At 45.9% G+C, this 27,491-nt stretch overlaps 1 protein-coding gene across 6 annotated transcripts in view; it reads left to right on the top strand.

The window, feature by feature from the left end:
* Positions 1-27,491, top strand: part of SIK3 (SIK family kinase 3) — a 246,620-nt gene that overhangs the window by 191,190 nt on the left and 27,939 nt on the right. For 3 of the 6 annotated variants that reach the window (XM_058686821.1, XM_058686819.1, XM_058686818.1), the window contains exons 5-13: positions 3,952-4,076; positions 4,619-4,742; positions 22,564-22,682; positions 23,233-23,343; positions 23,584-23,727; positions 24,168-24,245; positions 24,693-24,802; positions 26,119-26,272; positions 26,536-26,691. In XM_058686821.1, the coding sequence (XP_058542804.1) occupies positions 3,952-4,076; positions 4,619-4,742; positions 22,564-22,682; positions 23,233-23,343; positions 23,584-23,727; positions 24,168-24,245; positions 24,693-24,802; positions 26,119-26,272; positions 26,536-26,691 (1,121 nt within the window). Of the gene's footprint in view, positions 1-3,951; positions 4,077-4,618; positions 4,743-19,358; positions 20,201-22,563; positions 22,683-23,232; positions 23,344-23,583; positions 23,728-24,167; positions 24,246-24,692; positions 24,803-26,118; positions 26,273-26,535; positions 26,692-27,491 lie in introns of those variants that run through there. The other 3 variants (XM_058686820.1, XM_058686823.1, XM_058686824.1) reach the window with 3 other exon arrangements.

Raw genomic sequence — 27,491 nt, 5'->3', positions numbered from 1 at the left:
TGCCTCGCGGCTTCTCCCAGATCAGTAACTGAAATTTTCAGAAAATCTGTTGTAGCCGAAATGGACAGTGAACTAGCCAGAACTGTAACTTCCCAGCTGCACAGCAGTATTGAAGATGCCTGTGAAGTACTTGTGGGGAAGATCAGACGGCGGTGTGTGTTCAGCGAAGCTGTGAATTTATAGTCATGTGTGTATTGAAGAGGGAGGGTGGGTCACACTCGGTTAGGTTCGGTACATTAAAGAATGAATTGGGATACCTCGGGATCATTCACTAGAGGACTCTGGCTTTAGTGGGAAGAAAGAACGTGTCCCAGCAGGCACGGAGAGGTAGATTTTGCTTAAATGTGCAGTTAGGAGTGGGAACAGTACGTGGAATGGTTACAGGGAGACCCCTTGACAGGTTTGCGGGACGAGAGGATTTTTTGCCTGGTGTGGAATAGGAGGTGAGGGCAAGCAGATGGGGGGTTCATTGTTGCATCGTACTGAAGTCTTGCTGTCGGTCATTGGGTCCAGTTGTCGCAGCCAGCCATCTGGTAGTAACATGCCGTCGAAGCAGGTGCTTCCCCAGGTGTGGATCCCCGTGGTTGTCAGGCCCCGATCAGGTCGCTGGTTCTTGCCTGCTCGCTTCTCCCGTCAGTGCCTCCTGACAATCATGGCTGAAGCCATTGTTGAAGATGGTTCCCTTTGAGAGTGTTTCCTTTGTAAAGATTTCCAGTTTGATAGAATTAACAAGCTCATGCCATGAAGTTTGTGCTTTCCCCTCCCCAGCAGTGTAAATGGGTAAAAATGTCATTAATTTTAGAGCATTCATGGTTCATAATGTGAAATGTCCTATGTTTTGAGCTGCTTTTTAGGAAAAATTTAAACCTACTGCTTTTAATTAATTGCTTGGCGTATTGCATTTTGCATTCAAAATACAAAATACTCCATGATTCTGTCTTCTGGACTTTGCTGACCAGTCAGAGCAACATGAGAGCACACCGGTTATTACAGACTCCCATCTGCATCGTTCTTCCACATGGTACAGAGGAAGGCCAGTCATAGAAAAGGACCCGATGAAGGTGTATGGAAGCCAGTTGACAACAAGAACAATGGAGGGTCCTTTTCCTAGATGATTCCCAAAGACACCTGTTTGCTGAATCTCGTTTGTTAGGATTTTTAACAACGTATCCTCATGCTTGCAGAAAAAAAAAAAATCTTAATAGAGTTTAGCACATGTAGGCTTTAAGAAGTAAATTAAAACTTATTGGGTGTCAGAAGTTGTAGTTTAGTTGGTAGAGCTTTAAATGCAGTTGCGTTCATAGTCCACATTTCTTAAGTACCTATTGTGTTTAAACACTGTTAAATGAGGTAATTTGAGAGAGTCTGAGATGAATAAGTTTTTGAAAGGAACTAGAAAGAGAGGGTGTTTTTCAGGAGCTAGAAGAATAAGGTCTATATATATGACAATAACCCAAATAAGGGAGAAATACAAAGTAATAGGAGAGTACAGAGAAGGTAGAAGGTATTTCTTATAGGAGATCCAGGAATGCTTGGCAGTAGAGGCATTTATTTTCCATTGATGAATGAGAATATTGGATTTCTTATACCAGAAGTTGTAAATGTTTCTACGAAGCCCCTAGTGATCATTAAGTTAATTTTAGAACTGTAGACAGGATGCCTAGGAGGTAGAGGCTCTAGTGGCTGGCCAGCTGCCATTGTAAGGATGAGAAGGCTCCGGGAGCCAGAAAGTGACAGGAGGATTGGCCTAGTGATTTTATTGCCAGTTCATTCAGTGACCCTTTCTCGAGTCCCTGCTATGTAGGAAAGCACTGTGTGGAAATGGTTAATTAAGTAAAGCTGTATCCCTCCCATCCACGCACTGGCAGAGGGCTTAAACACATAATGCAACTAAGTATAATATAAGCAGAGTAATTGGGATGTAGAGGCACAAGTCAAGGGCTATGGAAGCACAGAGGAGGAAGCCATTGACCTTGTCTTTTGTGGGGGAAATCAGTTAAGGCTTCATACAGGAAGTAATATTTGACTGGGCCTTGGAAATAAGTGGTATTTCGAATGTGGAAAAGAAAGGAAAAGTCATGGCACAGAGAGGAAATAGCCAAAGGAAGGCACGTAGACACAGGATGTGAGTCGTCTAGCAATGCTAGAATGGCCAGGAGAAGTTGGAAGGGTGGGTGGGGCTGGGGACAATGCTAAGAGGGATAGACTATTCTGTGAGCTGATGGGAACCACCAGTGTTTTTGAGTGAGGAGTGATCTGGTTGACCACCACTGTGCTATGAATGGGTGGCCTAGAGGGAAATGAAATAGAGGTGGTAAGCTGTGCATGAGTCTCTGTCAGAATAGGGATATGAACTAAGGTGCTAGGAATGGAAATACAAGAAAATGGATTCAGGCCACACTTTATTACCAGTTTGAAATGGGAAATGAGAGGGAGAATGGGGACTCCAGTGCTCTTTGTAGCTGGGCTGGTAATGCCGTTAACAAACACTAATGGGAACATCACTGAAAGAACAGATTCGATTTCAGAAAATGGCCAGTTTGAGCTGTTTCTTCCCAGATAAGTATTAGAAGCTCATGTCAGGACCTTGAGAGTGGGTACCAGGACCAGAGATGTAAATTTGGAGCATTATTACCAAACAAATGATAACAGAAGCTGTGAGACCAGAAGAGTGGACCTTAGAGCAAGGAATAAGAGACAAAAATCAGTGCATGCCTTGTAAGAAAACACCTGCCCAGGTGGGAGGAAGAAAGGAGCAAAGCAGATAGCAAATGGAGACAGAGTTGTCAAGGGAAGTAAAACCAGGGAGGGGAGAGCAGGGGGTGCTCTGCATTTTCAGGTGCTGTGACCGTAGGGAGTGTGGCTGGCCCTGGGCGGGCAGTGTTCTAGGCTGGGCTCCATACAACTTGCTACCTAAACACGTGCACACAAGAAAGTGTCTGGACTCAATGGCTGTCTATCCTTTGGCCTGCCATCCTTGCCCATTTTCTCCAGTCCTCCTCCGCCCCCCATCTCTCTCATCTGCTCTCTCTTAAAACAGTGGGACGGGAAGAAAAGCAGGGGGCAGTTGAAGCACAAAAGGGCTTGGAGTTGAATTGTAAGCATTCCTGTTTCAGTTTGTAAATAAGTTGCCTACTCTTTCTTTTGAATAAGCCACCTTAATGATAATGACGTCACTTTGTCTAAGTTTTCAAGTCATTGAGTCTCTAGTGGTCATAAATGTGTTTGTCCTAAGAAGTAAAAATAACATGAAAATTCTGGGTCCGGGTGAGTGGGCTTACGTGTAGTTACGGGTTCTGATGCGGTCTTAACACCAGTCGCTACCCAGTATTGTTTTTGTTCTTAAAGGAACAGGTGTGCTTGCTTCACTCAGCATGGGTTATGAAAGGAACAGTGTTGGTTTTGCTGACATAAACCCATCATGTTTACTTGTAGTTAGCCAGATATCTTTCGCGTTCCAGCTCATCCGTATCTCCCTTTCACTGTGATTCGTGTTAAGTTCAAGTGACTGGTTGTATAATTTCTTTTCTATTTTATTATTTTTTTAATTTAAATCCAAGTTAGTTAACACATGGTTGTGTAATTTCTAAGAGTCCTCTTTTCTTTAAAAAAAATTTTTTTTTTTTTTAATTTAATGTGTGTTTATTTTGAGAAAGAGAGAGAGAGAGCATGAGCAGAGGAGGGGCAGAGAGAGAGGGAGACACGGAATCCGAAGCAGGTTCCAGGCTCCGAGCTGTCAGCACAGACCCCGACGTGGGGCTCGAACCCACGCGTTGTGAGATCATGACCTGAGCTGGAGTCAGATGCTTAACAGACTGAGCCACGCAGGCGCCCCTCTCAGGATCCTCTTTTCACATTTGATTCTCAAATTTCATGATCCAGAGCCTTTATTCAGTGACTAGAAGCTGGTATGTTCAGGGCTGAGATAACATGAGCTATTTGTCTTTGCAGATTTCGGCTTCAGTAACCTGTTCACTCCCGGGCAGCTGCTGAAGACCTGGTGTGGAAGCCCTCCCTATGCCGCGCCCGAACTCTTTGAAGGAAAGGAATATGATGGTCCCAAAGTGGACATCTGGGTATGTACTGTCTTCTCTTAGACCCCATGGTGGTCCTCACCCTCGCTTGCTAACAGCTGTCTTCCCCCCGGGTGACCCCTAATGCCACATGTGAATTGAGATCTTGACCCGTATTCTTTGAATTCCCGGTTCTTGGTGCAGAGTCTTTCCTCCAGCTCTTGTGTGGTGGACCCAGCCACAGAAAAAAGCTCTGCCTTTTGCATCTGCAAAAAAAAAAGCCCAAGAGAAGCTCGGATGGGTGCCCTCGCTAGGAACAGACATTTTCTCTGTTGGTGCCACTTGCCTGCTCCCCAGAGGTTGAGTACCGAGAGAAATTCTCGTTGTGTTACCCCAAATTAATGTCTGGAAGCGAGGAAGACCATTAGCTATCCTGAAGATGATTGGCCTGGCCAATGCCCGTATTATTTCTCACACAGACGGGGGGAAAAGGTGGCTCCATCATCTGGTGCACGACTCGCCGTCATCCTCACACGCGTGCCGTAATGGCCTCTTCCGTCTCCTCTGATGCGATTAACTGTGTGTCCTCTCTGTTTGGGATGCAGAGCCTTGGAGTCGTCCTGTATGTGCTTGTGTGCGGTGCCCTGCCGTTTGATGGGAGCACACTGCAGAATCTGCGGGCCCGGGTGTTGAGTGGAAAGTTCCGCATCCCATTTTTTATGTCCACAGGTAAGGGAGTGAGCAGCACACAGCAGTGACTGGGTTCACGGAAAGTTACACGTGCTGAGTTACGCAGGAATTGAGGGATAGACTACACATGGCCCGTCCGGCAACCTTTCTTCGCTCCAGTTGGCTGAACTGGCGTCTCCAGAAGCGAGGTTCTCTAACAACACAGTGTATAGACTGTGGCATCAGAGGGCCCTGCCGAGTTGGCCTGAGTTTGGCTCCGGGCTCCGCATGTAGCTGCTAGTGTTGTGTGGCCGATTGCTAAATCCGTCTGAGTTTTGGTTTCCTCATCTGTACGTGGCTGGCAGGTTCGTGAGGACGTTACTACGAAGACTAAGTTAAGTGACTTACGGAAAGAGTCAGTGGGCCCATCACATAGTTGCGAGGCAGTAAATACTCCTGTTTCACCCCTGTCCTTTTCTCCCCCTCTCCCACCCTTTTTTGGGATATTTCCATTTCCTGGGGCCCCATAGAGATGTGACAGTAAGGGACAAGGATAGAGCAGGCTTTTCGTTTCGGCCTTGCTGCGGCTGCATTTCCTACTCGCGTGACAGTTACCCACCAGACTCAAATAAAAAAGTATTTTTTAAATGAGTGGGCAGTAGGGTAAGTAGTTTTTGGAAAGATGTAACACTTTGAAAACAGACACCACACACCCAGAATGTGCAGTGTTTTATCACCATTTATATGCACATGAGAACAGTTTAGAAACAGTGCAGTCAACAACCTAGTTCGTTTTACTTCGTCATGTTTTCACTATAAGCAACAGCATACAGAGTGGATGGCCCGTGGTTGGTGATGCAGTAGAAGCACATGGGAATTGCATTTTTGAATAAACAGGAAACTTTTTCTAGATTTCACTTTAAGTCTCCTTAGAATTAATGGCCTAATATTCTGTGTGATAATGAGAAGTGCTGTGAGAAAAGGAAAATAGAGAAGGCTCAGGGCTGGTGGGGAGGGGAGGTTATTTGAAAAGGTACACCCAGGGGGCCCGTCACTGAGAAAGTGACATTTCAGCACAGACTTAAAGAAGGTGAGGGAGTGAGCTCTGCGGTCTGAAGTTGAGCTTTCCAAGCTGGGGGAGCAGCCCGGAGGCCGCTGGTGCAGAGGCCGCCCGGAGGGAGCATGCTGGTGTTTATGGAGCGGAGAGGGGCGGGGGGTCTGTGCTTGGAAGGAGTGACAGGGACAAGAGAGAGATGAGATCAGAGAGGCAAGGGGAGCTTACTTTGAGGGCCCAGTCACTTAGTGCAAAGACCTGAGTTTTTACTTAGAGTGAAATGCAGAGAATCAAAGCGTTTTAACAGCGGACTGATCTGATCTGATCTGACTTGTGTTTTTCCTAACTTTGATTATCAAAATTTTCAAACACAAAAAAATGTCAAAAGCTTTTGAGTGTGATATTGTTTTAAGAAAATCACTTTGACCGCTCTGCCTGGTTAAAAGGCTTAGGGGCTGAAGGCGGGAGACTTTTGCAATAATCCAAATGAGAGACACTGGCGGCTAGTTCCCAGACAGGGTGTGGAGGTGGAGATGGTAAGAAGCGGTCAGATTCAGGAGATAGTGCATATTGTGGCAGGCACCAGCCAGAGCATTTTACAAACATTGACTCATTTCGTTATTATACCAACGAGATGCGTAAGACTATCACCTCCATTTTACAAGTGATAAAACGGAAGCCAGGACACGTTTAGCAGTTTTGCAAAGATAACCCAGCTGCGAAGGGGTTGGACTAGAATTTGAACCTAGGCAAGTCCAGTTCCAACAACACTTGTGTCGGATTTGACGTGAGGGAAAGAATAATTAAAGGTAACTCCAGGGGTTTTGGCTTGAGCAGCTGCCAAGGATGGATTTCCTGCCAACAGAGGTGAGGATGGCTAGGGAAGAATACTTACTGTTTGGAGAAATGTTTTAGAGGAGGTCTTTTGAGATGCCTGTTACCCACCTAGGCTGAGATACTGTGTAAGCTGTTGGGATATAAGGCTGCAGGTTAGTTGAGAGTCACGGGCTAGGGATGTCCATTTGGGAACCATCAGTGTAGAGATAACATTCAGAGCTAGAGATGAGATCGCTTTATAGGCAGTGATTGTAGGGAAGAGGCCCAGGGATTGATCTCTGGAACGCACTAACAGAGATCAGGAAGACGAAGGATTGGCACAGGGATCGCTAGTGGAGGCAAGCCAGAGGGTCCGCGGTCCTGGAAAAGAAGTGAGGAAATGTTTCAGGGAGGAGAGAGTGAAGAATTGTGTGGGGTGCTGCTGACAGGTCAGAACAGATGAGTGAGAGCTCATTGGATTTAGGAACGCGGAGCTTAATCGATGACCTCGACATACAGTGTTGGCGGAGGGCCAGGAGCAAGAACTGAATTCATGTGGCTACAACAGAAAAGGAGTGGGAGGGAAATAGCAAGAAGAAATGGACACAGCCATTCCCAATTTTACTATAAAAGGAATCAGGGACGAGGTCCAGTGGACGGCTCTGGCCGGCCACCAGTGATCATGCCGTCATCCACTGGATGTCCTCCGTCTTTGTCTTAATGACTGGCCAGCAGTAGTTAGCACTTAACCCCTCCTCACTTTCTTTCTTCTGTACACGTAAACTGTATTATGTTCGCATAGTATTAGGTTCACAGCAGAAGTGAACACAAAGCGTAGCCAGTTGCCATCTACCCTCGTCCCCTCACACTCACGGCCTTCCCCACCTTCAGCATCTACACCAGAGAAGAGTATCTGTTACAGTCCATCAGCCTACATTGACACTACACCAGATGATCCTCCCAAATCCATAGTTTACATTAGGGCTCACCCTTGGTTTACGTCCTGTAAATTGGGACAAATACGTGGTGACGTGTATCTACCGTTGTGCTGTCATACAGAGCAGTTCCACTGCCCTAAAGCTCCTCGGTGCCTGTTTACCCCTCCCCCCAACCTCTGGTAGCCACTGATCATTTTACTGTCTCCATCGTTAACTTGAGCCTTTTCTAGAATGTCATGCATAGTAGTTGGAATCCCCAGTACTATGTATGTAAGGTTCCTCTCTTTCAATGGCCCGATCGCTCATTTCTTTTTAATGCCGAATAACATTCCATCGTGTGGCTATACCCCAGTTTATCTGTTTATCCAGTGGACGACTTGGTCGCTTCCAAGTTTGGGCAGTTGTGAATAAAGCTGCTCTAGACATCTTGGGCAGGTTTTGGTGTGGACACAAGTTTTCAACCCTTTGGGCAAATACGAGGAGGTGTGATTGTGGATAAAATGGAAGAATATGTTTGGTTTTGTAAGAAACCGCCAAACTGTCTGTTAAGGCGGCTGCGCCCTTCTGCCTTCCTCCCAGCAATGAGCGAGAGTTCCTGTTGCTGTACATCCCCCCAGCAGTTTGTGTTGTCAGGGTTGAGGTTTTGACAGGCTCATAGATAGATGAGTAGTAGTTTCTCATTATTTTCATTTGCAATTCCCTCGTGATGTATGATGAGGAGCACCTTTTCATATGGGTGTCTGCCATCAGCCTGTCTTCTTTGGTGACTTGTCTGCCCAAGTGTTTTGCCCATTTTTAAATCAGGTTGTGTATTTTCTTATAGGTGAGTCACTCCTTACTTTGTCAAACACTTTTTTCTCCCTGCTTCTCGGATGCCATGCCCTCCAGTGTTCCTCCCGTCTCTCTGGATGCACCTTCTTTGTCATCTCCCCCAGTTTTCTCTTTCTCTGTTCATCCTTTCAGGCTTTCTTCTTTTCCACCATCATTCTGAGCCATCTTATTTACCGCCATGGCTTCGGTGATGACCATGACTCTCAGTCCCCAGTTAATGTTCCATGAACTCTCTGGCCCAGACCTCTCCTTTGGGACGAAGGGTGACCCAACCAGCCTGTAGCCACTGATCAACTTCACTTTTATGTCTTGAATTCACATCAATAGAAACATTTTCAAAACCGACCTTAAGTCTCCCCCTCCCTATCCCTCGTTCCCTATCTCAGTGAATGGCATCACCATCTGAAGAAGGCAGGAACCAGCCTCATTCCCCCTCCTCTCTCACCATTGCCACAGCTGATCAGTTACTAGATCCTGTCCATTCAACCCTCCATACCTATCTTCTGCAGTGGCTCTTGCCTAGATTAAAAAATAGCCAACTAGGGGCGCCTGGGTGGCTCAGTCGGTTGAGCGTCCGACTTCAGCCCAGGTCGTGATCTCGCAGTCCGTGAGTTCGAGCCCCGCGTCGGACTCTGTGCTGACAGCTCGGACCCCGGAGCCTGTTTCAGATTCTGTGTCTCCCTCTCTCTCTGACCCTCCCCTGTTCATGCTCTGTCTCTCTCTGTCTCAAAAATAAATAAACATTAAAAAAAAATTTTTTAAAAAATAGCCAACTAAATGGATTTCTGGCTCCAGTCTTGCCCCTCCCTAATCCATTCTCCACACTGCTACAGGAGCACATGTATAGAAACAAGCAGTGAACATATACACGTACACAAGTCTGATCAATCCATTTTCCAGCTTAAACTTTCCAGTGGCTTGCCTCTAGGCTAAAGTTCACTGGTTAATGTGGCACGAGCATTGACTTTCAAACACTTTGACCATGACCTTAGTAAATAATGTGTTATACTCTGACCTGGAACACACAGATATCCATACTACTGAACAGAGGTTGTTTTTTTTTTTTTTAAAAAAAAAAAACAACACATGCCCTTACTATGATGTGCAGTACACCCCAGTATATTTTACATTAAAAAATGCCGATTATAACTTCCTAGATTGATCTCGTGACTGCTATTTGAAAAATAGTGGCCTAGAAATACCTTATGACCCAGTGCCTGCCTGTCTTTTCGACCCCAACTTCCTTTCTATACCTAATCAGCCCGACTTCCTTCTAGTTCCCAGGACAAATGATGTGCTTTAGAACAGTTCCCTCTGCCCAGAATGGTTCCTCCTCCCCTAGCCCTACTCCACCCACTCCTCTGTTCTAGAATAAGAAATTAGATGTGCTAGAAAAAGAAATGAGGTAATTTCTACCAGTCTTCGGATCTGGGCTTTTTTTTTTTTTCTTTTATCATGGGACTTACTAAACTTTATTGTAATTACTTCTTTCATTGCACATCTTCCACAGCAGACCAAGCTTAGAGAAAATAAAGATGAAGTGTGTTTTTTTCACAGTTGTCTACATCCTCCCATAGTATCTGGCATGTAACAGGACTTAGTAAATAGGAAATAGTAAATAGAGTCCTGTTTAAAATCCTCCCCTGGCCTGCATTTGCACTTAGAATAAAGTTCAAAAAGCCATTATCATGATGGCCAACGAGGTACAGCCGTGATTGGCCCTCCTCTTTAATCTTATTTCCTGCTACTGGTCACCATGGGTTCTGAGTGCCAGTCACTGAGGCATCCTTGCTGTTTGTCACACTCGCCAAGCATGAACATCCCCGTTCCTTCAAATATTCACACAGGCTTGCTTCCTCATTTCACATGAGGGTTCTGCTTAAAAGTCCCCTCTGAGAGGTGCTTTTTGACTACCCCTCATCATTCTCTTTCCAGAACTCTTCTTCATTTTTTTTTTTTAAATTCATTTTTTGATAGAGACAGAGCGTGCGTGGGAGAGGGGCAGAGAGAGAGGGAGACACAGAATCCAAAGCAGGCTCCAGGCTCCGCGCTCTCAGCACAGAGCCCGACACGGGGCTCGAACGCACGGACCGTGAGATCACGACCTGAGCCGAAGTCGGACGCCCAACCGACTGAGCCACCCAGGCGCCCCTCTGCTTCATTTTTTTTTTTTTACACGGCAAGGACCACTGCCTGACCTCACTTGTTCATTGTGTCCCTATCCCCACTGTCTCTTGACTGCAATAAAATTTTGTTCACTGCTGTATTCCTAAGGCTTAGGACAATGCCTGGGTCCTAGTAGGCACTCAGTAAATATTTGTTAAATGAATGGATGCCTACCTAGGTTCGTTAAAATGCTAACTATCACAACTCCTCCAGCATGTACACTTGTATTCAAATAATAATAATAGCAGTAATAGTGATTTACATTTCTTTAGGGCTTTTGAGTTTACAAAATATTTCTTATACTTGATCTGATTTGGGCTATATAACTTTGCTCTGGAATTGGTATTGATACATACTATTTTAGCATTTTGCCAGTGAGGTTTGAAGGCGGGGCTTGACTTGCCTGGAGTCACACAGGTAGTAAATGACTAACTTGGTCCTGTATTCGGTATTTGTTTGACCGCGCCACACTGTTGCAAAGAAAGGGCAAGGTAAACAAACCGCTTCCTCTGCTCTTCCAATGTCCCCAGTATTTCCTGCGAGCAGCTTGGATTCTCTCTGCCCTCTACCCCCACTCCTTTGCGTCAGAGCAGAAGATTTTTACTCCAGCCTCACCGGAGCTGGCTTCGGATAGTGGAGCTGGTAAAACTGACCATGCTGTCAACCACATTGTCTATTGGTGCTTAGAAATAAACTGTAGAGTATTTTAACGACTTAGAAAGAACTAATATTTGTAATATAGGTTAACATGAATGTGTAAAGGCTCAGAGAATGTCAATATTATTATCCTAAAGGTGGCCACTTTTTAATTCTGAACAAGTAATTCCCTAAGTAGGAGTAAACATTTTCATACAATTAAATACAGAAAACGAAAAACAACCCAGCCTAGGAAATGAGGAGACAATTGCTGTGTTACCAGGATGAGCTCTCCTGCCCTCAGGGACCTACATGTGCTTGGCCTTGCCTAATAGCATGGGCCTGAATCCCACGGCCCAGCAGACAACGCTGTCAAAAGGACAAGGCATAGGAGAAAATGAACTCATAGGCCGTTTAGTCTTTTCGTAGCTCAGACACGATAGTGCCGTAAAATTTCAAGATCACCTGAAGGAAGCCCAGCGTCTGTTCCCGAGCCCCGTTTCTGCTTACACCCCTAGGTTCTGGGTGCAGGGACACCTCACCACAGAGCCGGAGTTAACTCTTTGTCTAAGGCTGGAGCCAGCTACTTTCCAGCCTGTCAGCTTGGCTCTTACCATGCCACAGAAGATACCGTGGTCGAGGAAGGCCCTAAAGAGCCAGATCCTTTCTTTTCTCAGGCTGTTGTCATAGGCTTGAGCTGAGTTGATCCACTTTTCTGCCTGAAGGATTTGGACGCTCCGGCAGAGCCGCGATTGGTTTCTAAATTAGCACTCGGGAGGCCAAGTGGGTAAGGCCGCACCATCTAGCTTCTTCTAGCTAAGTCGAATTCCAGAATATCTGCAGCTGTGTGGTGTCCATGCTCTACAGATGGACACAGTTAGTTCAGGAATTCTAAGCGTCTCTTTATTGTCAGTAATGTGTGGAATGAAGTGTCCTCACAATTAGTGGATATTTCTATGCCTGGTCTCATATGTTGGATACAGGCTTCCTTCCGTGGTCATCCCAAGATCCACTGAAGACGTGCTTCCAAGTTGGAGCATAGCCGTATAAATTTAAAAGAGGGTTTATTTGAGGCTGAACAATTTTGTACCACCTCGTTTTACAATTATATGTGTGTCCTTTTCCCCTCTCCCCTAGAATATAATAAGCTTCTTTCTATCAGAACGGTGTTCCACACGTCATCATCTCCCATAAAACCTGTCAGCACCCAGTAGTGTATACACATTCAGTAAATATTTCCTAGTGAAAAACCGAATGATCACCACTTACCAGTAGAATCTTACAGCAGACTCTTGGGTTTTATTATTAAACAGATAGGTAATTCACTGATGATCCAAATCATTCACTGGTCTCACGCGCTTTTGTTACATAGGTTATTACGTGAATGACCAAGGCAAGCGACTTCTACTTTTAAAAATGTTTTGATCTATTACAGGGTTGGCTTCCTATGTCTCAAGTGAAATAAGGTTAGTCTAGACCAGTGTTTTTGGATTAAAGTTTTCAGAGCTTCCTGGAGAGTGGTCAGGGAAAAACCTTGAGCCGAAACTATGGAAGGATTAAAAGTTGAAACTTGCGGCTTCTCGAGCTGTCGCAGAAGATGAGCCGTTGCCTGGCCACATGTGTTGGCAGCTTCTCTGACACTCCCTCCCAACTGAGGGAAAGCCAGCAACTTAAATATCTCGAGCACCAAACTCATTAAGTGCCAGTATATTTTTTTAAACCATCAGAGGCCTACTTCCTAAAGCCTAGTTTGTCTTATTCACCAGTCATGCTACCTGCTAGCACATATTGTAAGATCAGTCATTTATTTAACTGAAGGAAAATTAATTTGCAGTGGAAAACCTGCCGTGACAGCAAGCGCAGAGAGATCTCTTGTGGACAATATTTTTGAGTCCTTATTGATTAGACTTCATTGTGCCGTAATTAATTGTAATACTGCATAAGCACTTCATCACTGGGAACGCAAGACCCAGGCTTACATAATGCTTCTGATGGAGACTGTATTGTACAGCCCCTGCCAAAAAGCTTGCACTTCAACGCAGCAGCTCTGCCCTGATTGGCTCCCTCATCAACATCCGCACAGCATCGTGCTTGGCTAAAAGCACTTTGCTTAGAGGGACCGGGCCAGGAGATTCAAGTCACTCACCCGCCAGTCTCCATATCCGAAGGGGCTCAGCATCCTCAAGGCGGCTCTCATACATTTTAGGGTATACTCCACTGCCGGTGAGAAAATCCGTGTGGCGCTTTCGTGTTCGTGAAAGCAGAAATCACAAATGGTGTCAGGGAGGAGGCTGGATCTACTCCAGAGTTAAGCAGGCGTCCCCTAATTTTACCTATCATAATGGGAAACCATGGGTAAAGACTGGTGCTGCCTTACTTATTATTCTCACTTTCAAGCAAACCGTCTCCGAGCTTATGTCAACCCCTTGGAGGAAAGTAGAGAAAGGGAGGAAGTTCTAAGTGGAAGGACTCCAGAGGTTTAGGTAATACCTAACATTCATTGAACGCTTTCTTTGGACCAGGCGCTGTTGCATTAACTCGTTTTATGTTCAGAACTACCCCCGTGAAGTAGGCTGACTACTGTCATTTGATAAGCAGGAAAATTGAAGCATGGTAAGGTTGAGTAACGTACCCCAAATCACACAGCTGGTAAGCGGCAGAGCCGAGATTTGAACACTTGCAGTCTGGCTTCGGAAACCACCTGACTGTCTTTGATGGTATTTGAATTCCCAAGAAGTACGCATCTGCCGAGTTATTCCAGGTGTCAAGAGAGTCCTGGGACGGATACCTTTGTCCATGTACATCTGGATTATGTATTGAAAAAAGAGTATCATGTACTCTACATTGAACTCTGGAGTAAAACTAAGGCAGAATTTTGTTCTTCTCTAAGCATTGACATTAGTACTCAAAAACCTCTTTGAATAATGCTATGACAGTACAAGCAACAAAAACTTTTTTACCGTGAACCTCAAACAGGACAGCCTCTAGTGAGACCCTCTAGCCGGCGGGGTGTCTCCCAGGTCGGGGCCGGAGATGATTGTCGGCCTCTCCAGCCTGTAAGCCAAAACCCCCTGATCTCTGAAGCTTCATTCTGCAGCATCCCAGCCACCTAGGAAAAGTAGCACCAAGGGAAAGTTCAAGAAAGAGGTGGTGGTTTTCTAATAAATGGAGATACATGGGCCACCCACTTGTTTTCCCATCAGTCTGGAAAAACTGCTGAAACCAAAGAGAAAAGTTTCTCCTCCTAAGCTTATTCATTCCCTCCAAGAAGATTTTCTGACCCGCCCCATCTCTGTTTGCTCACTTGTGCCAGGCTACCTTCCTTGGGCCTCTGTGTTCAGCCACAGAACGTGTCTCACAGGGTTTAGTTATAAGGAACTTAACATTTATTCCAGAACATTCTGATAACAATTTGCAGAAACTGGTGGTGCTGGGATCTGTATTCAGATCCGGCACTCTCCATTTTCTTGTCTGACCTCATACTGTTGGACTGTTCTCCTAGGAATTTTACTGAATACTTCAGTCCTGGGACTCCCAGTTTTCTTTCCCCAAAAGAATGGAAAGCAAATGATTTCAAAACAAGACATTTTTTTTTCCTCAATGCCATTCTAACACAAGAGGAGCTGATCTCAATGCTTGTTTTTTATGAGTCATCTAATTACAGCCAACACTGTTGTAGATTGGGTTCCATTACAGTTAATTTCAAGAACATGTATTTTCTTTGGTTATGTAAAACTGTGGTATTGCCTATTTCTTTAAATAAACCCCCTTAACTAATTTTCAGGTTGGGGATGTTTATATATTTCTGTTGTGACGGTAATGTTTCACAGTTGAATTTGTGGAATAAAAAGCCTTCCGATCCCTACAGCACCATTGTTCCAGCAATAGGCAGTATAACAAAATTTCACGGCAACAACACCAAAAACATGGGTTTTGCATGACTGTGTTTAACATTTATGCAGTCTCTGAATGCATCTATAGGGTAGCATATTCAGTGTATTTACACATAGAAATAAATGTCTTATTTCAAGACCATTTGTCTACTGTGTTTAGATTTTAAAATAGTCACCATATAAAGTAGGTTTGACCTTAGCTGACAGCTGACAAGGACAGGGTTTCCTTGGGTGTATTTAAAAAATGTCACTTCTAGGTCTTTGTCTTTGGGCAGAGCGAGGGTCCCTAACTCAGGCCAGCTTCTTAACCAAAAGAAGATGTCTTGGCAAAAACGCCTCTGATTTCTTTTTGATTTACTTTTTAATTATTTCTATAGGCTCATAATGTTATAAGACAGACACACTATTTTCGCTGTGATTAAGACAGGACTAGGACATGATGACAGACTCTCTTTTCTTTTCATTATGAAGAACAGTATGTTTTGTGCATGCTTTTCCTTTTGGGGAAAGGCAGATAGCATTAAAGAGGAGCTTGTGAGGCACAAACATGTGTCAGTCCAGAATATGTACAGTAAGGACTCTGGTCAAAGCCATATGGCTCCATCCAGAGACTGTCCTTGTGGACCATTCATCTGTCTTGTCCAATTTGTCTGCTATCATAGTATCTTTTCTCCCCCAGACTGGTACCCAAGCTAGGCAAGGCAAATGGCTAACAGAATCTGACAGTATATGACATAGTGTCCTTCTTCCAAAAAGCGTTAAGACTTCCGTGCCATTTAATTAAAAAAAAAAAAAAAAATTACAAGGTTATTCATTTTCCAGGCAGCAGACGTCTTAGAGACTTTAGTAGCCAATTTATTTGTGTTTCCGTTCCAGATTTTGAGATTTGAGAAAAATAGAGCCCTCTTTGCAATTGGAATTGTGCTGGGGAATTAAACATTTTATTAAGAAGTTTGTTACAATTATTGAAGATAAAGAACTCTCGGGCTGAGTGCTTTGGAATTACCTTTGAACACACCTGGTCTCGACCAGAATGTCCTCACGTGAGATGCCTTCTCGTGTCCCCTTCCTCCAAGCACCTGGAAGAAACAGGAATTTCCCGAGTAATTGCTTCTTCCTTGCATTCTTCCCATGCCTCCTGGCACACAGATGTCTTCTGTTCCCCCGGCTCAAAGCAGTTTTATGTGGTCAGAAAGAATCTATGACTCAATTTCTTTCAGACCACTCCTCTGCCCTCAGAGCTGAAAGTGATTGCCTTGCCCTGTCCCATACTTTGGCATCACATGAAGGGCTTTGGCGATGGTCGGCATTCCCTCCATCTGTAGGATCGGCCTGAAGATTCTGATGATTCAGTTCCGCAGATCCCTGCCCACCCCTTCTCCTTGTCTGTGGCGCCTGGGTTGAGGAACCCTATTGTTTCTGGCTTTCCAGCAGGCTCCATCAGCACCAGCAACAAGAGTGTGTACACGGAGTTCGCTCTTGGCTGGAGCAGTGAAATCATCACCATCCAACTCGCCATTCTCCCTCGATGTTGTTTGCCAGTTAGTTTGTAGCCTCCTGACCATGAATGTTTTATGAACTTGGCTTGTAGGTGCCTCTATCATGATGGAACCCGTGGTGATTACATGGCATTTGATTATCAGAAAAGGAAAATTGATTTGCTTTGCTTTTTTTAAGGATATGCTAGCTACTAGGTAGAACATCAAGCATCAATTTATTTTAGGTGCTATATGGGTTACAAACTCTGGCCTTGGAGTAAGACTGACCAGAATTTGTATCCTGGCTTTGCCTGTTATATTCAGGTCAAGTTTCTTAACTTCTGTGCTTTTTAATTTCTTTATCTGTAAATGGATATGATGGTAATAGGCGTTTGTGAATTAAATGCTTAATTAACTTCAAGTGTTTCTTACTCTGCCTAGCCTCTAAGTGCTCAGTAAATGTTAGTAATTATTATTAAATCGTATTTTTGAAGGAATTGGTCTATCAATCTTGCATTCTCTCTCTCCCTATGGTGGTTTTGACTCTTTTCTCTCACCCTCACCCTGTTAACGTGCAAAAGATACAGTGTTAATTCTTGCAGGCACATCCACAGGGTTTATGGAGAAGACTTAGCTGCTAGGTGTTGTTTTATTTCATTGCAACAGAACCTCGATGCTGAGGCCCCGCCTGCACGCAGATGTCTACTCGAGCGCCCGTCTGATTCACAGGTTATATTCTCAGAGAACATCAGTGAGTTAGGGACCCCGTAACTCAACTTTGTGTGAGACAAAGGACCCTAAAGCTGCAGGGGAAAGCCCTGGAAACCGTCTGAGCTAGGCTTTTGCCCCCAAACACTGCCACATCTCAGTCTGCTACAAAATGACAGTTGTCTGCTCTTTGTGGTGTGAAGCGTGGAGAAGGCCCGTTCTGTTGCGGTTTCTCAGAATCCGATGAGGAAGGTTGTTTGAAGGAGCGGTGGCCGGCTCGTCTAGCGTCTCGTAGTCCAGTATCGTGTCGGCATTCTGGGGGGCGTGTTCCGTGTCGGGTGTGGTAGGCGCTGCGGCCGCACAGCTCAGGCAGACCCTGGCTCTGTCCTCGCATCATGCTGGGAGCCCTTCTGATGACATCTCAGGTGCGCCGGCCTCTGATTAAACATGTCTGGTGATAATGATGCTATTTCACAGGACGCGGATCATTCCCTTTTCACAGTTACATGGTTTTCAGGCCTGGAGGGGGACTGAGGAGTTCATCCTACCTGGTTGCTTCTGGACTTAACTTTGCAAGCGAACTCCTACTCAGAACACTAACCTGAACGGTGGATATAACATCAGCCGTACTGCACGTGTGGCCCTGCTCACCTGACGGCCCTTCTCGCTCCCCTGAGAGGCCCCCTTCTCAGATCCCTAAGACCCTGGCCCAGGAGTTTGGATCAAGTCTCACAATTAGAAAGATGTGTCCCAAAGTGAACTTGCTACTTCCTGATTATCTCGATCCAGGCCCCTGGAGCAGCATGGTGTCAGTCCACTTTGTTTTCTTTATAAAAGCCCTTCCCATACTTGAGGGACACCCTGTACACCCCTGGCTGCTGCACACACACCTTCTCTTCTCCAGGGTAGATCAACCCCGTAGCCTTTCACCTGTCTTCAGGGGCCATGTTCTCAGACTTTGAGTCCAGAAATTGAGTTTTCATTTCTTCTCCTGGCCTCAAAATTCCCTTTAACTCTCTTTGGTGAATTTGACCTTGGTTTTTAATTCCCCTTCCTCATCCTTTACTTTAGCGCCCCCACCCCTCCACTCCCCAGGCCAAATACTTTCAACCCCTTAGAGAAAACTGTTTATTATCAAGTTTCAAAAAGAAGGAAGGTGTTCGAGACCCGGTCCTCTCCGGTGGAATTGCGCTGGCAGTCTCCACTAATTCCCATTTGAGGACCCAGCCCATCCAGCAGCTCTCTCTCCAGAGAGTCATCCAAACACCCGTCAGTGCTGCAGGGTAGGGCCTGAGCGGAGCATCCCTGTTAGCATTCTGTGGGCAGATCGAGGTTCAGGGCCCACGGCCATTCACACTGCCGGGGTCGGGGTCGGGGTCGGGGTCGGGGTTGGTGTCCTGCACGGGGCAGATTGAGCCGGCGGCTGCAGGGACCCCTCACTGGGCTGGCGCACACCAGCACTTCGCTTCGGTCTCCTTGCCTGTCCAAGGGAGGGATCCAGGGATGGGGCCGTTTTTAACATTAAACTAGAGCACTTTGGCAGCTGGAAAAGTTGATGTGTGTGCCCTCTGATCTGAGGCCCTGTCTTCTTTCCACTCATTTGAATCGACTGTCCCGTGGTTTATTGTGGAAGTAGGTTTGGGGCATTGATTGCCTTTGTCTTCACCCTCTGTCCATATTTTCTGTAGAATGGTGTGTTCAAATCTAGCTTGAATTGAATTTCACGAGCTGTGTAGGAAGTAGGAGTTGATGATAATATCTGGCTTTCTGCATTTTGTCATGTTTTACCATCTGTGCAACACATGGAAAGTGAGATTTCTGTTCCTTTGCACGCTGGATATTCTGGAGGGCACACGTGATAAAAACTCTGGTCTCTTAGGTATTTTCACTGTCACCAAGAAGCCTTAACCTGGGACCCGTAGACTTCAGAGAAACCCGTGGCATGATTTGGGGGCTCCTTGAACAGACCGAAATTACGTGCAATTTTTGTGTGTATAAATTCTTGTTCGCATTTTTCTGGGGAATTTCCAAGGCATCTGAAATCAAATAGTGATGAAGGATGGCTGAATTGTACAGCTTTCAGGATCCCGAAATGAGCTAGCTACATCTTCAAAGCAAGGCTGATTATATTGGTGTCGATTTCTTTTGTTTTTAAGGAAACTACCTTGGAAATCCTGTCTTAAAGCAAGCCTGTAACTGAACGTCTTTCTGACTCGGTCATCTGGTAGAGGACTCACCTTTCATGCACCACACACTGTGTGGAAACTGAAAGAAGACAGAAGAGTGCCATCTAGAGGCCCTAACCATAACTTCACCACTTTCGAATCCGGCACAGGCCTCCCCACTACCTGGGGGTCTTTACTTGTAGTAACTTTTTAAATTAAGAACATGTTTTCCCTCCCAGGTGATAGCAGATCATAAAGGTGTGTGTCAAAGATATTTATAATCTGTACCATTGCTGCACTTGTGGGGTATAGCCTGGCTCCCCTGGAAACATAATTTTAATACAAGTGTAATGTGGATGGCGTGTACTCTGTTTCCTAGGTTCTTTCCTAAACCTACAGGTTTTAGGGTCTACGCTGCGTTTGGCTATATTTTTAATTATAAGGCAAGAACAAGTTGGTGCCTGCTCTAAAATCATTTTGATATAGGGACCTTCCTTTTTGTATTTTCTTTCAAAGTTAGAGTAAATTTAAAATGGAATAAATTGTCTTAATTATTCTCTGTATTCCTTTTAAGATGGTGATTTAGAACAGTGTTTGCCAAATGGTGCAGAAACTGTGGGGCTGCAGAGTTGAATTCACTCCGGAAAAATACATCAAACAGAATTAATATCCACATGAAGGGTGGTCGAGAGCATATCTGTTTAGTCCCAGCCCTGCCGTTACTCTGCAGTGTTGAGCACGTTCCCGTGTTTCCTCTTTTATAAAGGGGGCTAATAATAGAAGCTAATTTAGGACTGTTGTGAAGATTCAATGAAATAAAGTTGGTAAGCACAGTGACTTGTATACAGAAAGTCTTAAAATCAGCACCGATTTGTCCTTGCTCTTACCACCGGCCAGTTTTATCCTTGGGACCGCTGTAATGAAATGGAAACAGACAGTTTTGAGACCTATATCTTACAGGGAATTTCACAGGTGTTTTTTTTTTTTTTTAAAGTATCTTTTTTGTAATTGAAGTGTCACTAACATATAATACCGTAGCAGTTTCAGGAGTACAACATAGTGATTCAGCATTTGTGTGCATTACCAGTGACCACAAGAAATCTAGCCGCCTACCATCTGTGACCCTGTGAAGTTGCTACGCTACGTTTTTGAAGTTTTTATTTATTTAAGTAATCTTCACACCCAGCATGGGGCTCGAACTACCAACCCCAAGATTAAGAGTCGCTCGCTCTTCTTCTGACTGAGCCAGCCAGGTGCCCCTAAAGTTGTAACACTATCATTACCTATACTCCCAATGCTGCATATTGCTTCTTTGCTTCCTACTTATTTTATAACTGGAAATTTGTACCTTTTATCCCCCTTCCTCTATTTCATCCACCTCCTCACCCTCCCTCCCCGGAACTATAGTTTTAAAAAGCATTTTCACGAACATAATCTTGTTTGATTAGGATTTCCGTAAATATTCATATACTCCATAGCTATTGATTCAGCTCCTTTTAGGTATGAAAACCATCTCTGCTCTTGGGGGTTTGATACTGGAAACATCGCTAAGAAAGACCTGGGCCTTACACTGTGGTCGGGGTAGCTGGACAACAAAGAAGTAAATAAGATGGTTTCCGAAGAAGTCATTTGTGTGGAGGGAATTAGTGTGGTGGGCTAGAGTGACCGGAGGCCCACTTTCGACTGAGTTGGTGGCCAGGGAAGAACTCTCTGAGCAAGGGGCATTTAAGTTCTCTCCTGAGTGGCAAGGAGCCAGCGGTGTGAAGGTCCAAGGAAGCAGCAAGTGCAAAGGCTACCGTGGGGAGTGTGCTAAGCACGGGCACGGCCCAGAGAGATTGCCGGTGCCGCTGGAGCTCCGTGAGCAGAGGGAGTGTGGCAGAATGTGAGGCCAGGGGCAGAGACGGTGGCCTCTGGGTCCAGGACTTTGGACTTCATTCTCTGGTTGTGGGAAGAGACTGGAAAGTTGTAGGCGAGGTCGTGCTAGCTCAGATTTATGTCTTAGACACAGGCCCTTTGCTTCTCCCTGGAGACCAAGTTGTCAGGGAGCAAGGGTGGAAGTGGAAAGACCAGCTAGGAGACTTTTGCAGGAGTCTAAGCAAGAGATGATGGTAGCCTGGACGAGGATGTTGAATGAATGGCTCAGGAGCTCGGGTCCCGTCCACAGCCATGCGCAGTCCAGAGGCAGCATGGCGCGTGGTTAAAGGGCGCCAGCCGAAGCATCGGACTGTCAGCTTTGGGATCTGACTCACTGTGTGATCTCGGCCACGTGTCTTGACTTCTCCGTGCCTGTGTTTTACCATCTCTAAAACGGCAGTGACGATAGTGCCTTCCTGCTTAGGACTGCTGTGGGGATGAGGTGAGAGAAGAGGAGTCGTTCCAGGCTCCAGAGACCGTGTGTTAGTACTGCTCTTCTTATCATCGCCGCCGTCTTCGACACAAGCACTACTCCCGCGTCGTCCTCAATACCCCCAGCTCGCAGATGACAAAACTTAGAGGGTGGTTTTGAAATCAGAATATAGGTTCCTTGATCGTGAGTCCATTGCACTTTCTGTAACATAATATGTAGTATGAGCCATCCAAGAAAATACTCATCTGAATCTCCGTAGTTCCGAGCCCAGTTGTGTGCCCTTGTGAGTGTTTAAGTAAACATCGAGAAGATGATAAGTAAGGCAAGCAACAGAGTCTCTGTGTGGGGTAGGGAGCGTCCTGTGCCTCTCCTCCGACACCTTGGACCACTGGAAATTTAGATTTTGAGGCTGGAAGAGCGCTCTGGACACCACGCCAGAAGCATTAGTATGCACGTAGTAATATATATAGGAAGGTAGAACTAAATGCTTTGAGAACTTCGTAAGATACTGTATCTCTTTAGAGGACACTCCATTATTCATTAATTGTGTTAAGTGGGGCTGTACATCATATAAACAAATGAAACTCATGGATTATCCCTAGACTGTCTGGTCAGACTTTTAACGAAGGTGTTAACCCCACTGCCTCTTTCCTCCACCTCTTCCTGCCTTTGCCCAGTCCCTTGTGGAGTAAGTGGTGAGGTGAGGAGCAAGAGAGACACATTGGAAGCAAGGAGCTGGAAAATCCATCTGCTTGCCTTGCCTCGAGCTCCTCGGCTGCATGGGTACCTCCCTTGTTGAGACTGAACAAGGGACTGAACAAGAGACTGAGCTCTTCTTGTCTGTTGCAGAGTGTGAGCACCTGATCCGCCACATGCTGGTGTTAGACCCCAGTAAACGCCTCTCGATGGAGCAGATCTGCAAGCACAAGTGGATGAAGCTAGGGGACGCCGATCCCAACTTTGACAGGGTGAGCTGGGTGCTGCTTGCCTCAGGAAGCTCCTCTTAGAGCTCCAGCCGTCCCTTTTGCCCGAGATCGTAATCAGGCCAGGACCCAAAAAGATGGGTGCTGGGAACAGACTGTTGTGTGTTACTCAAGCAGCAAGGGATGCATGCCAGCAAGAGGGAATTTTTAACCAGCTGAGTTGCTGGAGAAGAGAGATACCAGTCCCTCCTGCTTGTCCCCAAATCATAGTCCCTCCTTGGCTGTCGAAACAGCCCACATTTCTTGCTGCTCATCTACCATGGGGTATCTCCTTCCTCTTGTCTTTGTGTGTTCGGTTCGGTGGCTTCTGTAGCATACCTTTATTTAAACCATTATGGCCATCCCAAAGGACCTCAGGAAAATGGAGGTCTTGTCTGCCTGCAGCTGAGTGTCTAGGACTTGCTTGCTCAGGGTTGTCTGAGGCCAAAAATATCCCAAGCTAGGGGGCATGGAACAGCCTGTTTATTATATACGGTATGCCATCTTGACATGGTGAATTGGGGCTTTGATAGCTTGCCTTTTTTTAATGTTACAGTTAATAGCTGAATGCCAGCAATTAAAGGAAGAAAGACAGATTGATCCCCTGAACGAGGAAGTCCTGTTGGCCATGGAGGACATGGGACTGGACAAAGAACGGACACTCCAGGTATCTCTAAAGGAGTGGAGAACAAAGTAAAGTGTAGCCACTTTCCCTCTGTCCTGCCCTTTCCACGTTTTCTCCTTCCTGGGAACTTTAGTCTGTTTGTTTTCTTCCTGTTCTTCCTCTGCCCCTCAGTGAGCCTTGACCAGGAGATGCTTGGTCTTCTCCTGTACCATTGGAAGGGTTTTGGTTACTGACATGCCATTTCACCAGGGTTTTCTACTCTTTTCCCTTCTCTCTTGTTAGTCATTAAGATCGGATGCCTACGATCACTATAGTGCAATCTACAGCCTGCTATGTGATCGACATAAGAGACACAAAACCCTGCGTGTCGGAGCGCCTCCTAGCTTGCCCCGTGCCATGGCCTTTCAAGCACCAGTCAATGTCCAGGTGGGCAATAACTCCAGTGACCTGATTCAGGACAAGTAACACAGGGGAGGAGGGATGGGTACCCACTGCTCACTAAGTCTAAGAGAGTTACCTGTTCTTCCTTACCTCCATCCCCTCCCGTCTGTCATCTCTTCCTTGTCAAGCAGAGGTCAGAACCTTTCTTTGCCAGAGAGGATGGAAAGATATTCCAGTACTCAGGATGGGCAACAAGAGTTACTTTTTTTTTTTTTTTTTTTTTTTTTTTTTTTAAGAAACAGTCAATCATTGAGAGGGACTATTTTCTCTAAAGAATGCTTCCTTATTGTAGCTCCTAAGGGCAGAAGAGCCAAAGACTCAGAGGTAGAAACATAGACCTAAGCAATCAAGAATCCTTTGAAAGACCATTGTTGTTTCCCTCTAGCACTTGAGGTAAGGGTATATACATATGTTCCACTTTCCAGGCGGAGCAGGCCGGTGCCACCATGAACATCAGCGTTCCCCAGGTGCAGCTAATCAACCCTGAGAACCAGATTGTGGAGGCGAGTAGTGACCTCTGATGGGTGTCAGCCCAAACCATTTTCTTCCCCATATTTTTGCTGTTTTTCCTGGCTTCTTATTTAGAATTACCTTTCATTTCTTTTCTTTTTTTTTTTTTTAAATTAAAAAAATTTGTGTGTGGGGGGGGGGTGCGGTGCGTGTGGGTGGCTCAGTTGATTAAGCAACTGACTCTTGGTTTTGGCTCAGGTCACAATCTCACAGCCCCACATCGGGCTCCACACTGACAGTGCAGAACCTACTTGGGATTCTCTCTCTCCCTTTCTTTGCCCCTCCCTGCATGCGCTCTCTCTCTCTCTCTCTCTCTCTCTCTCTCTCTCTGTCCCTCCCTCCCTCAAAATAAATAAATAAGCTTAAAAAATTTTTTTAATTAATTATTTGTTTTGACTTACTTTTGATTCCTGATTTGATTGTATTTCTTTCCACCACAGCCGGATGGGACATTGAACTTGGACAGTGATGAGGGCGAAGAGCCCTCCCCTGAAGCGCTGGTCCGCTATTTGTCAATGAGGAGGCACACAGTGGGTGTGGCTGACCCACGGTGAGTATCCGGCCAACAGCCCTGACTCTGAGTGCCTATCGCGGTTCCTTTTTCCTGCTTTATTGTGTTTCCCAGATGAGATCGAATCCAGTGGCCACGACATGTGTGCACCCAGTTCAGTGGCCCTGGTAGATACGTGGTAGGCCGATGGCCGCCATCATGTCGGTTAATCCAACACCTTGGTGAAGAGCATGGTAGCATCTTGGCTCACAGATGGGCTGTGAGTCCCCGCAGTCATCACACTGACTTGGCTCTAAGTCACATAAAAGTACCCCTTAAAATTCATCTGAGACTGACATCTTTCAGACATGTTGTTTACCACGTGTTCTAACGTAAAACTCAACTAGGAAGGGATGACTAATGATAGGGCGTAATTTATGTAAGTTAAGAATTAAACTAAGTGAACAAGCATCCAAAACCGTACCAAATAAGTACCAGTTTCCCAAAACGTTTTCCCCAAACAGTCCCTTAGCACGATGCCCTCACAAGGGGAAATGTACCAAAGGCTGGCTGCGTCTGTGTTTGTTCTGCATTTGAAGACTTTCAACATTAAAAATAGCCTTACCTCTTTTCTGGATATTTCCTCTACTCTGTTGGGAAGAGGAGGTTAGAGCAAGAGTCCTCTTGAGAGTTCAGTTAGGGGCAAAGCTAGTGTTCTTATGAATTCCTCTTTCCTCTGAGCGATTTCCAAAAAAGCCTCCCGAGGCCTGCTGATTGCTTGCTTTACGTTCCTCATTCTCGGCCGGTGATCAAACAGGCAACAGGGGAACATTCTGGCTCCGAAGACTGTCAGCTGCAGAGGGGTGGAGTCCTGTGTCACTCTGTCAGTGGAAAGATCTCTTATTTGAAAGCATGCTGTAAACCTCACTGTTGGAGCATGAGAGCCCTGCACATCCACTACTTATCTGTCCCATCAGGCACTGACAGGAGTAATTACATTCTTTCCCTGGTGAATCAGTCGCTACTTCGGGAAGCCATTGTTTCAGTGGATGGTCTGTGTCCTCCAGAAACTTGCTGTTCACCTCCAGGCTTTGAAAACCCAAACTGGACCGGTGCCACTATTTCCTCTTGGCTCAGAGCTGTTGGTTGTACATGAGAGGTCAATGAAGAATAGCAAGCCCCAGTCCCAAACAGTAGAATGGCAGAGAGCCAGATTCCATACGCTAGGCTTCTCCTTGCTTTGGGGCCTTAGAAGTACAAATTGAGGAGGAAAGGAGACAAGTAAAATATGTTGTGCTGAACTTAGTAGTTTCATCAGTTTGGGGATCCGAGTAAGAGCATTAACCCACCTCCTCTGTCATCCTGTTTCCTTCCAGCACGGAAGTTATGGAAGACCTACAGAAGCTCCTGCCTGGTTTTCCTGGAGTCAACCCTCAGGCCCCATTCCTGCAGGTGGCCACTAACATGAACTTCATGCACAACCTGCTGCCCATGCAAAACTTGCAACCAACTGGACAGCTTGAGTACAAGGTACCTGGATGTGGGAGAGGACTTGCCCCGTGGAGAAACACATTTGAGCTTCCTCTGAGAGCCTTTGAGGGACCTCGCCCAGGATTTAAGGGTATCCTTATAGCGAAGGCTGATTTCTCTTGCACAGCAGCTTGGGTGACAGGGAGGATCAGTCTGTACATACTTGAAGGATCCCCTCATTTCAGTGGGCCAGAGTACTGGTCTTTTCTCCCTCCCCCTTTCCCCTCTCACCGCTCTGTCCTGCCCACTTGTACTTGCGACAGGAGCAGTCCCTCTTACAGCCTCCCACCCTACAGCTGCTGAATGGAATGGGCCCCCTCGGCCGGAGGGCATCGGATGGAGGAGCCAACATCCAGCTACATGCCCAGCAGCTGCTGAAGCGCCCACGAGGACCCTCCCCGCTTGTCACCATGACACCAGTGAGTAGCGGCACAGGGCCCGACCGACTTTCTCAGAGACTTTTGATAAAGAAGTTGCGGGCCTACGGCTGGGAACCCAAGGTCACCAACCTAAATATTGGAATGTCCTCTTCCTCTAACGTCTGATGCTCAGCGTATTCCCATTTTCTTCAGGCTTGTAGGATTTTCCAGACTTAACGTGTGGCGAACTCCTTTACTTAACCAAACAGTCGCTACACTGAAGCCTGTTTCCTCAGTGGGCCACTTACAGGCCCCCCCCCCCCCCACCTTGAGTGCTGCCACAGCCTCGCAGGCCACAGTGAGTCACAGTGGCCTGACTTACACAGCCCTCACCCCGTAACTCCTCCCTGCCAGAGGGCGGCGCCTAACAGTTTTCTCTAGAACGCACTGTCCTTTACACTGGCTTGCAAGATTATCTTGTCACCAGCCCTCTCTCCTTGATTAACACTACTTCACATTTTCGGTACAACCTGGATTAGTCGATTATTTGGCTTCCATAAACTCTAACCTAGTCAGTTGGCATCTCTCAGTCCCATCTTTTTTATTTTATATGTATATATAGAGATACACGCAAGCACACATAATGGTAACCTTCAAAGATTCTTTTCCTTCCCTGGGTTCTGGTTATTTTCCTGTCGTAGGTAAACTCATTCTTTCATTCATTCGTTCAGTCCTACAGCACCCCATGATTGGGTGCTAATTACATCCATAGCCCTTACTAGGTTTTTAGGGCTGTGCTTCTCAACATACCTCTTGTTGAGGACCTTTTTCCCCCTTCAGTCCATCATGGGATTAATACC

The sequence above is a fragment of the Neofelis nebulosa genome, chromosome 10 (assembly GCF_028018385.1).
Source record: "Neofelis nebulosa isolate mNeoNeb1 chromosome 10, mNeoNeb1.pri, whole genome shotgun sequence".
NCBI lineage: Eukaryota > Metazoa > Chordata > Mammalia > Carnivora > Felidae > Neofelis > Neofelis nebulosa.
The sequence above is the reverse complement of the archived record's forward strand: the minus strand, read 5'-3'. Positions and strand labels throughout refer to the sequence as shown.